This window comes from Perca fluviatilis, chromosome 13 (assembly GCF_010015445.1).
Source record: "Perca fluviatilis chromosome 13, GENO_Pfluv_1.0, whole genome shotgun sequence".
Lineage (NCBI taxonomy): Eukaryota > Metazoa > Chordata > Actinopteri > Perciformes > Percidae > Perca > Perca fluviatilis.
The window spans coordinates 26265551-26280987 of record NC_053124.1 but is presented as its reverse complement, the minus strand read 5'-3'; the positions used below and the strand labels follow the sequence as shown (position 1 = coordinate 26280987).

The window sequence follows — 15437 nt, the reverse complement described above, 5'->3', positions numbered from 1 at the left end:
AAAAAGCAATAACTGTTAGAAGTTTTATTTGAAGAATATTAAAATGTTCTGTTGCCTAATTGAAATACTTTATTACATTCTTAGTTAAACTGATTGAACATTCACACAGATGAGAGTTCATAGACACACCAATGTAGTTTCCTTCCTCACTAGAGAAAACATCCAAAGACCAGCTTCATGAGCCACTACATGTCTAATCTGTGTTAGTCATTGTACTGGGTAGCCTATGATCCAACACATTGGTCTTTTACTCTTTATAATAAGGTATTATTTACACGAAATCCAAACAAATCCCACTTATTTTATCGATAAATCACTTTGAGAAATGGGTAAATATTGCCATCCCAATTTCCCAAAGTTGACATCTTCAAATTGCTTGTTTTGTCCATAACAGAACAAAACAAAGAGTTTTCCCTTTTGTTTAAATGACTGCAGACACATTTTTTTTTAATCGACTAATTGTTTCAGGTCTAATATCACTGCAAGTTTGCTTACAGAGACAGAATGGTGAATGGGGACTCAATAGATGTTCAACTTGTGCACCTTTGTACATCTTCAGGGGGGTGACAGTGCAGCATCAGGTACAAAACAAAGTTCAAGGAGCAGGGGATCAGAGATGGTGGGCGCAACAAATGTAATGCTAGACAGACTTAAAACAGTTTGCTAAAACTTTGCAAGAATGGCAGGGCTTGAACCAGCAACCCCATTATTAATGGTGAGATCATATCTCAGTCATATAGCATTAATGCAGTACTATCTTGGTTCAGTCTGTTCTGTATTTGTACCAACCCTGTGCTTAATACCAATATTCTTGATAAAGTAACTCACATCAAGCCTCCATGCTGTCATTGTACTCATTTAATCAATGTTTGTTTTTTTCAATACAGGGATCAATGGGGCACGTCCGATTTCATACATGGTTGCTTCTTCGCTGTGAATCTAATTTTAAGTTGTTCACCCTAGCTACTGATCCATTAAAAGGAAATCGATGTTCATGGCTGGACTGGTCTGTTTTCCATGCAGATGACTGCAGACTGCGATTTCACTTATTCTCATAATACTGAAACACCTATTGGACATCAGGCTATTGGATGGGAAACTCTGACTTAATTCTCCTGAGGTTTCCTGCATATTGTCTCCTTAAATTCACAAATGAATTAAAGGGTTAGTTTGGATCTTTTAAAGTGGGGTTGCATGAGGTACAAATCATTCATCAGTGTATATTTATGGCGGTCGGCATGTCCCCAGTTTGGAGAAACAGACAGAGGTCCTGACATAGAAGCTAAGCAATGGACTGCTTGTGGACGGGGGCAGGAGCAACGCACATTTTATCCACCTTGAAAAAAATAAAATAAATAAAAAAAAAACTACTGTATATCTGTGTACACTAAATTTAGAATATTTCCACTGCTTTACCTTACTTTCAGACAGCCCTTTCTGATGGGGAACTGAAGCAGTTGTGTCTATGCTTTCTTCAAAGCCACCACACTCCTTTGACAAAAACAGGTAGAATTACAGTTGTTGTTAAATTACTGTTTTTGTTAAAGGAGTGCGGTGGCTTTGAAGAGAGCGATACATCAGCTTCAGTTCCAGTATGGGAAAGGGCAGTTTGACTGAAGGTAAAGTGGTGAAAATATTTTACACATAGCGTACCCTTTTACATTACATGTCATTTAGCGGACACTTTTATCCAAAGCGACTTACAACTGCTATACTGTATGTTAGAGGTCGCACGCCTCTGGAGCAACTAGGGGTTAAGTGTCTTGCTCAGGGACACATTGAGAGTTGAACCCAGGTCTCCCACACCAAAGGCATGCGTCATATCCACTGCACCATCCTCACCCATTACACTTAAACTAATATTGGTATTTTAGTGGGTCCTTTTTTAGGTGGCTAAAATATGTTTTCCTTCCGCAGCAGTTTATTGCTTAGCTTCCTTGACAGAACTAGTGTCCGTTTCTCCAAACTGGGGGGCGTGCCGACCTCCATCTATATATACACAGACCATGGATAAGTACCTCATACAACCCCAGATCCAAACTATCCCTTTATGTTTCTTTATCTTTACATAGAGCTTGGCTGCCTAGTGTAAATACATATATTAATAAACTTCAGTGGACCAATTTGTATCTGCAAGCAGAGTTTACGAACTAAAGCCACACACAGTTTCCTTATACTGAATGTTATCCATTTAGTACTGAAAATAACAGTTTATTCCTACTAAAGATAGAAGATTAGAGAATAGAACATGCAGTGACAAGATTCATTCTGAAGGAAACCATCAACATGTAAACACCAACGAGCAACTTTTGTTCCTCCTCTCAACCAAAATTTGGAGAACTGTTCGGAAAATAAAATACTTTTGGAAATCGTACAGAAAACACCACAAAATTAAAACAGATTAATGTACTTTTTGTGGTTAAAGTCAATGGTCAACAACATCTTAACACTTAAGGACCACAGCAGCGTTTGTGTATTTTTGCCTCAATATTCATACTTGACGCTACTGCTGATCATTTTCCAACCCAGACCATATCCTTTTACATTTTTTATGTTTTTCTTCCTGGCAGCCAGTGACTCATTTTCAAAGTATGACAATCATTGTCTTGCAGAGACTAAAACTTGAATGTCAAAGTATGCTTCTTTTTTTTAGATTTATATTTGCAGGTTAATGCAGTGCATTTTTCAATTCAGTCTGCTACTTTGACAATAAAGGTTGATGATCATCTCAATGTTTTTGAACATACATTTCGATACAGTAAAATAAATGAACACCTGTGGCTGAAAGAAAGGAAGAAAAATCTGTGGTCAGCAGTAGAGTAAAAAGTACATGATTTGTTATAAATGCGATAAAGCACACAGAAAACGCTGGTTTGGTCCATCAACAGACTGGATTCATTTTAAAATACTGAATGTTATTTTTTTTGCAAAAATGGGTGCATAGGGTTTAGAAAACAAACCTATCAATAACCGTATATAAAAAAGACAATTATTCCTGGCCGACTACCACGGAACACAGAAAACGCCACTGACCGTTTCATCTTTCTAAATCGGGAAAATCTCATCAATGAAATTTTATAAAACCAAGCAAAGGACCACCGTTGTTCTTAAAATAGAGCCGCAAAAACAAGCTTTCTACAAAGGTTTCAGTGGACGTTACATTCATGTCAAAACAAACATTTCTTGACAAATGAACCAGCTCTGGTGCATCTGACAGACGGATAATAGGGGGAGCAGGTACTATTCTAGCGTCCGCCTGACTTGCGCCCAGCCCAGGATCGGGACCGAGAACGCGAACGAGAGCGGGATCTCGATGCAGACCGGGATCTGGAGCGGGATGGGGAGTGTGTCCGTCGTACTTCTTCCTCGGTGTAATGGGAAGTCGACGCTGGGTTGGCGTTTTCTCGTGGAGATGCAGATTTTGAGCGTGAACGAGACCTTCCTCTGGACTCTCTCCGAGGCCTCGGCCTGTATCTGAAGACACACGATGAGACCATTTAGACACTTCTGTGTTTATCTAAACTCCTGTGCACTCAGCATAACCTGTGTGTCAAATGTACTATAGGTCTTTCCAAGAAATTCTGCATTTGTACAGTAACACCTCTTCCTAACTGGGTGCGATGCGAACAGCCAAATGGATTGTTTTGGCAAAAAAAGCTCGCCTTGGCTCTATTTTTGTGAAGTTTCACGCACTTCCTCAACGGCATTGGTTGAAACTGACAATGAAACTGCATTCCAACTACATAGAAACAAGGCTGACAGAAGGTAACTTACCTTAGCAGAACAATAGTCAAGTGCTAACCTAGCTGAGTCTCAGAGGAACACAGCAGTAAAAGGCAATGTTGACAGGCTCTCTCTCGGATTTTAGTCAACTGAAAAAGAGTGGTGTTGGAGCCATAATGTAACTTGGTAGTTTTTTTGTTTTGTTTCATAGAGCACTCTGGTGACATGAATGCATATGCAGATTTGGGTATGATCACAGGCTGGAGCATTGTCACCGGAAATGCATATAGGGAATCAACAGGTACAGGTGTATGGCAAAGGGCAAAGCAAAAAGGTCACTGGTATGGTCTGATTTGTGTTTAACTGGAAAGCAGATTGAAATTTACCTGAAATTAAATATACAGAAATTTACCTGTGCTACGGTGAGCATGCAGTCGTTGAATAAATGGGTCACCGCACTCATTTATGGCGTGTTAGCATGGCGGCGTTAGCCAGGACCAGTCAAATCACATTACTGGCTGCATCTCAACTGTTTTTGCGAGTATCGGGACACCCCTATTATTACCTGTTCAGGAGGAAATTAGCCAACTGTGTGTCCTTTTGGGCTCTAAGCTGTCTTGCCACAAACATGCCAAGATTTTTTTTAGGTCGGGTAGAATCCATCTCCGTTGATCCTGTTTGATTGTTTGCTGCTTACATGGCTGTACTAACATTACAGTTGTAGCGCGCTGGGTTTATGTTTTTAAAAAAGGTACATCTGGCAACCCGGCCTGGCTGTCAAACTGAGCAGTTGATACCAACACACAGGCCAAAACAATAACTTTCAAAAGGAGAAAATACTGCCATTGTTGTCAGAAAACAGTATTTCAATTTAGCATGTTTCCTCAATATCTGATGACATATTGTGGTCATTTTTGGATTTAATACAGTAAATATATTACATATTGCACCTTTAATTAATGTATTGGACATTGGTTTATTGGCAGCCCAGAACATGCGTCCGAACAAGTTCTCCCTTTCTTGCGCCGCATTGGCCTCATGTAGGTCTGGTTAAAAGACTCTACAAGCAGTGTTGGCTAAAAGGCTCTGGGTCGTAACAATAACAGGAAACGTTACATCACATCTACCTTCACTCCTTCAATTAGGCTTCTGTGACCCTCTCTGACGGTTGTTGACCGAAAAAGAGCAAGAACATAAATATCACAACGAAAAAAAATCCGATCACCTCCTCGTGGTGCGCAATAACTCGTAGTATATCTGGACAACTTTTCACATCCCATTGGCCACAGTATGCTCCCTCGCTCTATGTTAGGAAGCGGTGTAATACAGCCCGTACCATGACCAAGACAGAAAGGGAGTAACAGATGCAAACCACAACCTCTGTAAGCAGCCAATGAGAAGTTGTACCTTTCATCCTCGCGGCTCCTGCTTCTTCCTCCATACCCTCGTCCACGAGACCTAAAGACAGACATGGAAAGGTTATTTTCCCTTTTCAAATAAACATTTAAGTACAGCAACTGTGAGGAACAAGCCTGCTGAAAGTAAAACTCACTCTCGAGGACTCTCGGATCGCCTGCGATGTCGATCATAAGAAGGGCTGCGTGACCTGTATCTGTCGTAGCTGCGACTGCGCGACCGTCTGCGCCGGCTGTCACGATCGTAGTCGTCGTATCGAGATGACCTGCCCGGAGAATGCCTTTCCTTCGACTTCATCTGATTTGGTGCTGATGTTTAAAATTAGACAGCGATGAGAGGTTGTTAGAGCCCAGAGTAGAAAACACAACGCACCAAACATTCCCACGAGCAACAGCTGGTGTAGAATCCACTGGGAGCTCCTCTGCAAGATTTTTATTGTATTTTTTCAGTTTTGGACTAAAGGTGCCTTCTGTCCCATGAGCCCTACAGAGTGAATGCAGGGTGCACCTCTATACCAGGCATTACAGCGGACGTGAACCAGTTAACACTTCCACTAGTTAACACTAGTTAGGTTGGTGAGTGCAGTGAGTATATGCATTAGAAGATAAATTCTCACTGCACTGCTAACAAATCGGTTAAAGAACATGGTGATGAGTCCTATCAAGACGAGCACCAGTTGAACTCATAACTCCACTCAAGTTTAACAAGCAAGCCATGGTGGTGAGCCATTGTTATAAGCTGCAAAGAAAAACCGATAAAAGGTTCTGTCAGTCAGTCATAGTAAGCATTTTTCCGTTGAAAGGAAACACCTGCTGAATATTTCCTCCCGTTTATTTTTTCTTTAATCCTGCTACTACAGCACTTTGTTACTGTTGTTCATTTCACCCACTTCAATTATCAACGCCCTCTATTCCACCTCTTTAATTTGAATCACTTTCACAGCCGTATACACGTTCCGTCAGCAGAAAATCTAATTATCACTGACGCTCTAACACCGTGCTGTTAAAGATGGCTTCATGCCACCATTTTAGCTCCCACATCTCTATCTCCCACTGCATAATTTACACTGACTAAAACAGCTAAAAAAACTCCATTAGTATTTGGTGGCAAAAATAAATAAAAAAAAGTTAAAACACTTACTCTTTCTGTCACCCTGGGCAAACTGGATTTCAATCTGACGGCCACAAACCCACTTTCTGTCCAGGCTGTGAAGAGCATCTTCTGCATCACGCACATCCTCAAATATGCTGAGTAGTTAAGGGTTTTTGTTTGCTGTCATTTTTTGATAAAGCCACACAAATCAATTGTTTGTTTTTTTTAATTCTCAGAAGGGTGAAGTAAGAGAAGGAAAAACAATGGTCTCCTCACATAAAATATAAAAACAGCAATTCAATGTCCCACCCCTCACATCGTCAAGAGATTAGATATAAGAAACAACAGTTTAAAATGAGCACAAATTACACATTACTTGATATGATATAGCAGGTGAAAAAGAAAAAAGCATCAAACAAATACATCCTCTGTTCATTTTTGTAGAGATAAAAGATGAAGCAAGTTTTTCAAAGAAATCAAATAATTGTCTGAGGGACTAGGACTACAAACGTATAAACAAATCAAATACATTAAATAGTTTATTAAAGTCATTGAATTAAAATTACAAAAGTCATTGATATAACAAAGAAAGCTGATTTTGTGGTCATGTCAAATTTGTGGAATTGTCTTGTCAGGATACAAAATAATTCAGACTTGTTACCTTTGCCCATGCTTGACTTTGAACTTCATCTTGATCTTTACACTCTTTAATCGACTCCCACAGAGACTCGGGTTTCCTGCTTGCCTTTTCCTCTTAAAACTCTTTTCTTTTCCCAATTCTTTGCCGCCATATCCAAGCTTTGTCTCCGTTCCCTTTTCCTCTTCATGCTTTACTTTCTCTTTTCAACCTTTTCCCTCCCTCTGATCCTGAAGGTCTGTGTGACTTGTCTTTACAGCTACTCTACACGGGTCTTTGTTACTCTTTGTGGCCGGTTCCACAACTGGATGCTTTTACATTTTCTGAAGCAATAACAGAGAAATATGTGTGTTAGATATTCAATCAAATTAAGTGAAAAACACGTCACAAAAGCATATCTTCTCCGCTGAAATGAAATTAAAATGTTTTGTTAGCAGGAGCACAAATTGTAAAAAAAAAAAAAAAAAAAAAAATCATTGGGAAAGGATATTGAATGTATGCAAATCCTCTTGGTCGACGTGTATGGAAGTCAAGTGGGATGTAGACATCCACTATTGGCCCATAGCGGCCAAACTCACGCCGCAAATCCTCAGGCCTGAACACCGTAAATACAAGTGTGACTCAACGGACCATCACGGGAAACTCTACCTACATCACTAACCAGTAACAACAGCTGGGAGAGCAGCTGATGAGAAGGCTAAAAAAGGGACAGTTCACCCCAAAACACAGTAACATTTATTTTACCTCTTACCTGGTGATCCGACCCATCCGTCCACACGGTTTCTCTGTTATTATGTCAAGTTTGGCTGTTGCTGTTTTACTCTAGAGGTTGTATTTTGTATTTGGAACAATTATATTGTGTTTTGGGGTAAACTGACCTTTAAGATACATACACTAATTTGTTCAACATGCAATTCAACGTAAACCCCACTAACAAGTCTACAACTTGACATCAACAGATGCAGCAATGTTGCTCTATTAAGGCTGGATTTTTATAAATGTTCAAGTTCAATTTATCAGCAAATAAAAACGAATTATGTCTGGAGGGCATGGGTCAATATGTTACCAGGATGAAGAGAAAAATATAGATTAAGATTAGCACCAACATCCTTTGTCAAACATTCTTACACAAAGTGCGTCAACATCAAGTAGTTTGTGTTCAGATATGTATTCTGACCCAACCCAAGGTGTTACAACACACATTAGAAAATCATAGTTCTATACAGCATTTGTTAACACGTCTCTTTTGTTGTGCATAGGGATTAGGGAAGTTTGATGATGTGCGGGTAAAAGGCTGATATTAAACTTACTTTACTGTAATATAATGTTACTAGAATTAGGTAGCATGTGTTCTTTTTACGCATCTTTGAAGTTAGTGTTGAAATCACATTATTCAGTTTGCCAAAAGGGCATCCTTATCCTTTTTAGTATTTTCCAAATAAAAAATAAACTATTTTTAAGTGACGATATGTGTGGAGTCACAACAAACGCACCTTTCTGGCCTCTCCCGTTGTTAATGAATTCCTGAATGGTCACCTTGTCGGGCACTGACCCTTACTTGAACCCCTTCAGGCTGATTCAAGACCCCTCCGCGAAGCCCCTTGTCGCGGTTCCAATTTTCACAAAGGACTGGCTCGCTCTATTATTGTCCCTTACTTAATAACGCTTAACTCGAATAACAGACCGTAGAATGCCGTGAGGGACCAATCAGAATCGAGTATTCAACCAAGCCGTGTAATTACTTAAAATGAATAACGGTTAACTGAAATAACGGGTTGTAACCTAACAATTAGCTTGGCTAATTAAAATGAAGTCTGATCAACTTATTAAGTTTAACGTCTTTTACCTGCAAATTACCAAAACACTTACTGTAATATTGTTCATTGTTTAACGTTATCTTATTTATAAACATGTAACCGAGCACAGTGAACGTTTGACAGAAACGCAATGCAAACAAAGAAACGTTACCAACATATTAAATCATAACGTAGACACGTTATAACAAATGTTTGTTTTTTTGGTAATTTATACATTTGAAATATGTGAGCTGCAGTTTATAAATATTTTAAACATAATGCGCCTCTGCACGCTGGTTTAACGTAACTTGAGGCTCCTACAAGGAGGATAAACTTGGCTGCTAAGCTAAGTCAGCTAACGTTAGCTATCGCTAACACGAATAGCTAAACGTTAGTTAACGTTAGCGGATGATCTGTGGTTCTCATTGCGTCTGAATGTGGACACTCACCTGGACTCATCGGAAATGTTTCTGACGAACAAAGACGTGTTTGGGGGCCTCATGTATTTGGCCATAAAGTTACACTCACACAGCAGAAGAAATGCTTTTCGTGAACGAAAATCTGAAGCGAAAATATTTCTTCTTCCTTCTTCTTCCTTCTTCTTCTTCTTCTTCTTTATGGTTTATTGACGGTTGGCAAACCAACTTAAAGGTGCATTACCGCCACCAACTGGACTGTAGCGTGAACGAGAAATCAATGCAGAGAAAAACAGAGAGAAACTAAATTGTCTTTACTAAATCAGTTTCTCTTATAAACTTAATCATATTTTGATATACCTTGCCTGCTGTTTTCCCCAAAAGCCCTGACAGTGAAAAAGTGTGGTGGTCTGCCTTACGAAGTTTCTAAAAAAGGTGGTCTCTCTGGGTAGGCCTATTGTATTCCTTGCAATGGATTATGTGTTCAACAGTTTCTGGCTGGTTACAGTATGTGCATTTTTAAGTTGAATGTTTGCCTATTTTTATTAATGAATAATTAAGACCTGTATGATTAATTTTAAGATGAGTAATAATATTTTCTTCCCTACGTTTAAAGCCCACCTTCCTCCCATCACCAACATGTCTTTATACAGTGCCTTGCGAAAGTATTCGGCCCCCTTGAACGTTTCGACCTTTTGCCACATTTCAGGCCTCAAACATAAAGATATAAAACTGTAATTTTTTGTGAAGAATCAACAACAATTGGGTCCCAATTATGAAGTGGAACGAAATTCATTGGCTATTTCAAACTTTTTTAACAAATAAAAACTGAAAAGTGAGTGCAAAATTATTCAGCCCCTTTACTTTCAGTGCAGCAAACTCTCTCAAAAAATTCAGGGAGGGGTTCAGAATTTACCCTTTTCCCCCAAAAAAAAAAATGATGATAAATAGAATCCAGCTGTGTGTAATCAAGTCTCCGTATAAATGCACCTGCTCTGTGATAGTCTCAGAGGTCCGTGTAAAGCGCCAGAGCATCATGAAGAACAAGGAACACACCAGGCAGGTCCGAGATACTGTTGTTGGAGAAGTTTAAAGCCGGATTTGGATACAAAAGATTTCCCAAGCTTTAAACATCCCAAGGAGCACTGTGCAACGCGATAATATTGAAATGGAAGGAGTATCAGACCACTACAAATCTACGAAGACCCGGCCGTCCCTCTAAACTTTCAGCTCATACAATGAGAAGACTGATCAGAGATGCAGCCAAGAGGCCCATGATCACTCTGGATGAACTGCAGAGACCTACAGCTGAGGTGGGAGACTCTGTCCATAGGACAACAATCAGTGCGTATACTGCACAAATCTGGCCTTTATGGAAGAGTGGCAAGAAGAAAGCCATTTCTTAAAGATATCCACATAAAGTAGTGTCGTTTAAAGTTTGCCAAAAGCCACCTGGGAGACACACCAAACATGTGGAAGAAGGTGCTGTGGTCAGATGGAAACCAAAATCAAACTTTTGGCAGCAAACAATGCAAAACGTTATGTTTGGCGCAACACAGCTCACAGCCTAACACACCACTCCACCACTGTCAAACATGTTAGACGGTGGCAGCATCATGGTTTGGGCCTGCTTTTCTTCAGCAGGGACAGGGAAGATGGTTAAAATTGATGGGAAGATGGATGGAGCCAAATACAGGACCATTCTGGAAGAAAACCGGATGGAGTCTGCAAAAACCCGAGCCTGGGACGGAGATTTGTCTTCCAACAAGACAATGATCCAAAACATAAAGCAAAATCTACAATGGAATGGTTCACAAATAAACATATCCAGGTGTTAGAATGGCCAAGTCAAAGTCCAGACCTGAATCCAATCGAGAATCTGTGGAAAGAACTGAAAACTGCTGTTCACAAACGCTCTCCATCCAACCTCACTGAGCTCGAGCTGTTTTGCAAGGAGGAATGGGCAAAAATGTCAGTCTCTCGATGTGCAAAACTGATAGAGACATACCCCAAGCGACTTACAGCTGTAATCACAGCAAAAGGTGGCGCTACAAAGTATTAACTTAAGGGGGCTGAATAATTTTGCACGCCCAATATTTCAGTTTTTTATTTGTTTAAAAGGTTTGAAATATCCAATAAATTTCGTTCCACTTCATGATTGTGTCCCACTTGTTGTTGATTCTTCACAAAAAATTACAGTTTTATATCTTTATGTTTGAGGCCTGAAATGTGGCAAAAGGTCGAAAAGTTCAAGGGGGCCGAATACTTTCGCAAGGCACTGTATATTGTAAAGATGCATTCCTGTTTCACTAATGTCCCAATGTTTTGTCTTCAGCTTTGCTTAGTGGAACCTGTAGGTCTACATATGTCATCTTGAGTGCTTGTTTTGCCAGAATATCCACCTGCTCATTTCCCTCCACACATATAGGCAGGAACCCAAATTAAAGTTGTGAATATGCCCTTAATTTGCATTCTGTAGCCTACGTTATAAGAAATATTTCATAGCCTATCTGTTCTAAATGACGCCTGATCTAATGCTAAATAGTGCTGGAAAACTGTCAGATGCAATACCAGTATTGGGTATTTCCTTCTCCTCTGTAATGTCAATAACAATGCCAACAACTCTGTGGTGTATACTGATAAATGGTCTGATACTCTGTTCTTTATTGATGTAACACTCACCGGGATATAGCCTACACTGCTGCACCTGCACACCCTTTGTCTGGATCTTTAGAGCCATCTGTAAAAATGAAAACTAAGTTTGAGAAATAGTTTTTTTTAACATATAATTCTGGACTATCTGCCATAGGCTACTGGAATATGTTCTGACTTATTCTTCAATTCCTGATGTATATGGAGGTCTACCCTTGGCAAGGGGAATAACCATGGAGGAATGGAGGAGATTGAAACAGTAGGGCTATACTCTAGTTCAGTGGTTCTCAAAGTGGTGTCCGGGGGACCCAGGGGTCCTTGAAGGGGTTCCAGGGGGTCACCAACAAAAAGTGGAATCATTTATTTTCACTATAATTTCATCCATAAGTAACACAATGACAGATTGTATGACTATTTCGCTCATGGGTTTCCTTCATTTTCTGTGATAAAACATCTAAAAGCTAAAATTCTATCAGGTAGAGGACCCTGGGGCAAAGTCTTATCAGATGGGGGTCCGTGGTCTAATTTGTGTCAGTTTAGGGGTCTTTGATGTGAAAAAGTTTGAGAACCACTGCTCTAGTTGACCTAATCCAATGTTTGCTGCTTTAGCATCACCAAGCATCCAAAACTCATGAAATGTGACTCACTGTGTTCCCAGCAGTCTGTTAAAATGATCTTTGCAGGATGTAAATCACAATGCGCCTGAAATCTCTCCCATTTCCACCTGCATCGCTGAAACTGGAGATACCATAGACCAGGTGTCACCAACACGGTGCCCGCAGGCACCAGGTAGCCCCCAAGGACCACATGAGTAGCCCTCAGGCCTGTTCTAAAAATGAAACTTGAATATTGACATTATCTGTTTCCCACCTTGTTAAGTCATTGTTGATAATTATTGTGAGAAATCATTAACATGATCAGAAGAAGGTATCATATAAGAAGGTATATATCTATGATAAGAAGGGAAATACGCGAAAACATTTGCTGCGCATGCGCATTTATAAGGCGCCTTCTGGTTCTTCCTCTAAATCATAAATTGGGCGATAAGTAACCCCAGCGCCCCCTGTCGTTTGAGATCATCACCTCCTGCTGTGGCAGTCGCAGAAACCGTGAACTTGACTACAAACCACAGGTGGAAGAAGCATTCAGAGTATTGTCAGCTTGAAGTATGAAAAGGAAAAGTATTCATTGTGCAGTAAAATGTTCCCTGTCAGTGTTTTACTATTATATATTATGTTTTGGGATTAATATTACTGCTGCAATAATGTGTATGTTGCATTTCACTGCTTTAGATGTTTAAGGTTGTGCTAATTTTAACTCCTTAATATACTGTTGGTTTCTGTCTAATAGGGAACCGGTGCCGACGTAAACGGTAGTAACGAGACCGAATAAGAACGAAAGTTTCGGTGCCTCATTTCGGTGCTTGACTTTACACTACACCTGACAGCATGTAACGTTAGCCTACTTTTAGCTAGCAGCTGGATTAAACACCGGTAAAATGCTGACAGCTAACGTTAAACAGTGTAAAGTGTGACTGTATTTCACTGTGGAGGACTTCAACAGCGGGATGTAACAGTCTGCTCTGCAGCGCAGCAGCAGCTGCCGCTGTCGCAATTCATAGATATACAGTATGTTTATATGGTCGGAATTTAACAACACAGACGGTGCGTTCACTTGCAGCTGCCGTTGTCGGAATTAAACAACACAGACGGTGCGTTCACTCGAAGCTGCCGTTGTCGGAATTAAACAACACAGACGGTGCGTTCACTTGCAGCTGCCATTGTCGGAATTAAACAACACAGACGGTGCATTCACTTAAAACAGGTAGCCTCGTGGTGCATTCACAGTAATTGTAAAATACCCTTTTCCCATCTGGGGTTCAACAGCAATATACTGGTGAAATAAGTTATTGTTATTGTTATTACATTATTATTAAATCTTTAATTTTGACCATGGCCTTAGCAATAAACAAGTCACTGACTGTTGTTTACTACCCTTATTTTTTTCTTCTTCTTTTTTTTAACTTTATTGAAAAGTACCAGTTCAGGCACCGTTTAGGCACCGGCACCGTTTTAAAAGTATCGATTTAGCACCGGAATCGAAAAAAAACCAAACGATACCCAACCCTATTTCTGTCAGACATTTAGTGGAGTAAAAATACAATATTTCCCTTTGGGATGTAGTGTAGTTGAAGTATAAAGTTGCATAAAAATGTAATCTATCATAAAATTAATGTATACATTTTATGATAAAATGGAAATACTCAAGTAAAGTGCAAGTACCTAAAATGTGTATGTATTTAATTACCTTCCACGAATGATAAAGCAACCAAACATCGTAGTACAAAGTAGTATGTAGTACAATCACGTTGGTTTATTTAATCATTCAAATTTATTCATAAATGTATAAATAAAAAAATAACATTTTATTGTGTTATTTCCCCATGGCTCCCTGCTTGAAGCTGAAAAGGTGTAAAAGGGATCCGTCAGCTGCCAGGTGTGGGTCAGACTCGTTTGCTTCTGCTGATGAAAGTTACAGAGCCAGCAGTGATAGTCTGGAGACGTGATAAAGCACAGGCAGAAAGAAAACATGGCTGTTTCACATTTAAAAATAAAAAAAAATGTACTCAGTCTATTTGTTTCTTTGTAACACCGAATCCCTCATCATTACAGCAGTTATTAAAAGAATTAAAGCCACTGACCTCAACCATGTCGTCCCCTTGGATCTCTCGGACAGAGGTGAACTTTTCATTCTCAGCAATCAGCTTCCCGTTCTCTTCTCTGACAGTGCACTGGTCAAGACCAAAAAAGTTGCAAGTGATGGAAGTGGTTCTAAAGCAACCAATGAAAATTAATGTAAAAATGAAAAATGCAATTTAAACTGCCCAAATTGCCAATTTCAGTTTGGTTGTTTCTTCATTAATCAGATTTCTTTAACTTTACCAGCATGTGGCCACACTGAGGGACATATCTGCTGCTGCTTCCATCATTTGCATCCTGCTCTTTATTTAAAAATGCACAAGAACAGGACTTAAGCCTTGCTGAAATTTGCTGACTGAAGCCTACATAGTTTCCTGAATGAAAACACTTTTCAGGGCTAAATTTTTCGCATCATCGGCTCAAGTCCAACTCTCAGGTCTTCCCTTCTGTGCTAATAATACACATGAAGATTTTTAGCCTTGAATTACCTTAATCTTCCTGCCATCCGCAGCAGTCATCTCAGACTCCTTTCCTAGGCTGAATGAGTGGACTTTGGTGCCAATGGGAGTCTTCATTGTGTAGTTGAAGTCTTTGCCATTCTGCTCGATCACCAACACTGGTTTGAGTTCCTTTCGCATTTTAACAATCATTTCAGGTGCACCTTTAAGGCATATAAAAAAAAAAAAGAAATTATATTTGAAATATTACAAAAGCAAATAAATCCTTTAGATATGAAAACATTCTTACCTACTACTTTCAAGAACTCTTCAAGGTTTTCCTCAGAATAAACTTTCCAAGTGCCGCTGAAGTCCATGTCTGGTCGTGTTGCTTGCCCGAGGATGTTTGTTGTTCTTGTTGTTAATCCCATCATACACGCTGCTGGTTGGCATGTTGGGGACTTGAAACTCCCTGTTATTTTGACTGGAATTTCCAGAGAGAGGCAAGATGGGCTGAACAACAGATATTAAGTAACAGATGAAATATGGCACCAGATACGAGGATGCGT

The 15437-nt window shown here is 39.7% G+C and overlaps 2 protein-coding genes across 3 annotated transcripts; both read right to left on the bottom strand.

Annotated features, from left to right (window-relative positions):
- Nucleotides 1-9: 9 nt before the first annotated feature.
- On the bottom strand, nucleotides 10-12530 carry LOC120570866 (serine/arginine-rich splicing factor 10-like). Of its 2 annotated transcripts, XM_039819465.1 has the most exons (6): nucleotides 9114-9294; nucleotides 7359-7463; nucleotides 6280-6383; nucleotides 5276-5447; nucleotides 5131-5181; nucleotides 10-3474 (listed from the first exon to the last, which is right to left on the bottom strand). In XM_039819465.1, the coding sequence occupies exons 1-6, from the start codon at nucleotides 9176-9178 to the stop codon at nucleotides 3246-3248; spliced, it is 726 nt and encodes a 241-aa protein (XP_039675399.1). In that variant the 5' UTR covers nucleotides 9179-9294; the 3' UTR covers nucleotides 10-3245. The 2 variants fall into 2 exon arrangements, 1 of the variants encoding a protein (XP_039675399.1); XR_005641154.1 differs by lacking the exons at nucleotides 10-3474; nucleotides 5131-5181; nucleotides 7359-7463 and adding exons at nucleotides 11763-11820; nucleotides 12380-12530 and having other exon boundaries at nucleotides 5408-5447; nucleotides 6280-7191; nucleotides 9114-9338.
- A 1574-nt stretch (nucleotides 12531-14104) lies between these two features.
- On the bottom strand, nucleotides 14105-15360 carry LOC120571522 (fatty acid-binding protein, liver-like). Its single transcript, XM_039820508.1, has 4 exons — nucleotides 15179-15360; nucleotides 14920-15092; nucleotides 14434-14523; nucleotides 14105-14286 (listed from the first exon to the last, which is right to left on the bottom strand). Exons 1-4 carry the CDS (start codon nucleotides 15300-15302, stop codon nucleotides 14236-14238), a joined length of 438 nt encoding a protein of 145 aa, XP_039676442.1. The 5' UTR covers nucleotides 15303-15360; the 3' UTR covers nucleotides 14105-14235.
- Between the last annotated feature and the right edge of the window lie 77 nt (nucleotides 15361-15437).

Bases quoted from the DNA above. Each gene is read 5' to 3' on its own strand.
- LOC120570866 (XM_039819465.1), bottom strand. From the start codon at position 9,178: ATGGCCAAATACATGAGGCCCCCAAACACGTCTTTGTTCGTCAGAAAC. The intron at 5,182-5,275 runs GTGAGTTTTACT...GTCTGTCTTTAG, and splicing joins CGATCCGAGAGTCCTCGAGA to GTCTCGTGGACGAGGGTATG. The intron at 3,475-5,130 runs GTACAACTTCTC...GTGTGTCTTCAG, and splicing joins AGGAGCCGCGAGGATGAAAG to ATACAGGCCGAGGCCTCGGA.
- LOC120571522 (XM_039820508.1), bottom strand. From the start codon at position 15,302: ATGATGGGATTAACAACAAGAACAACAAACATCCTCGGGCAAGCAACA. The intron at 14,524-14,919 runs GTAATTCAAGGC...GGTCTTGACCAG, and splicing joins CGGATGGCAGGAAGATTAAG to TGCACTGTCAGAGAAGAGAA. The intron at 14,287-14,433 runs GTCAGTGGCTTT...TCACGTCTCCAG, and splicing joins AAGGGGACGACATGGTTGAG to ACTATCACTGCTGGCTCTGT.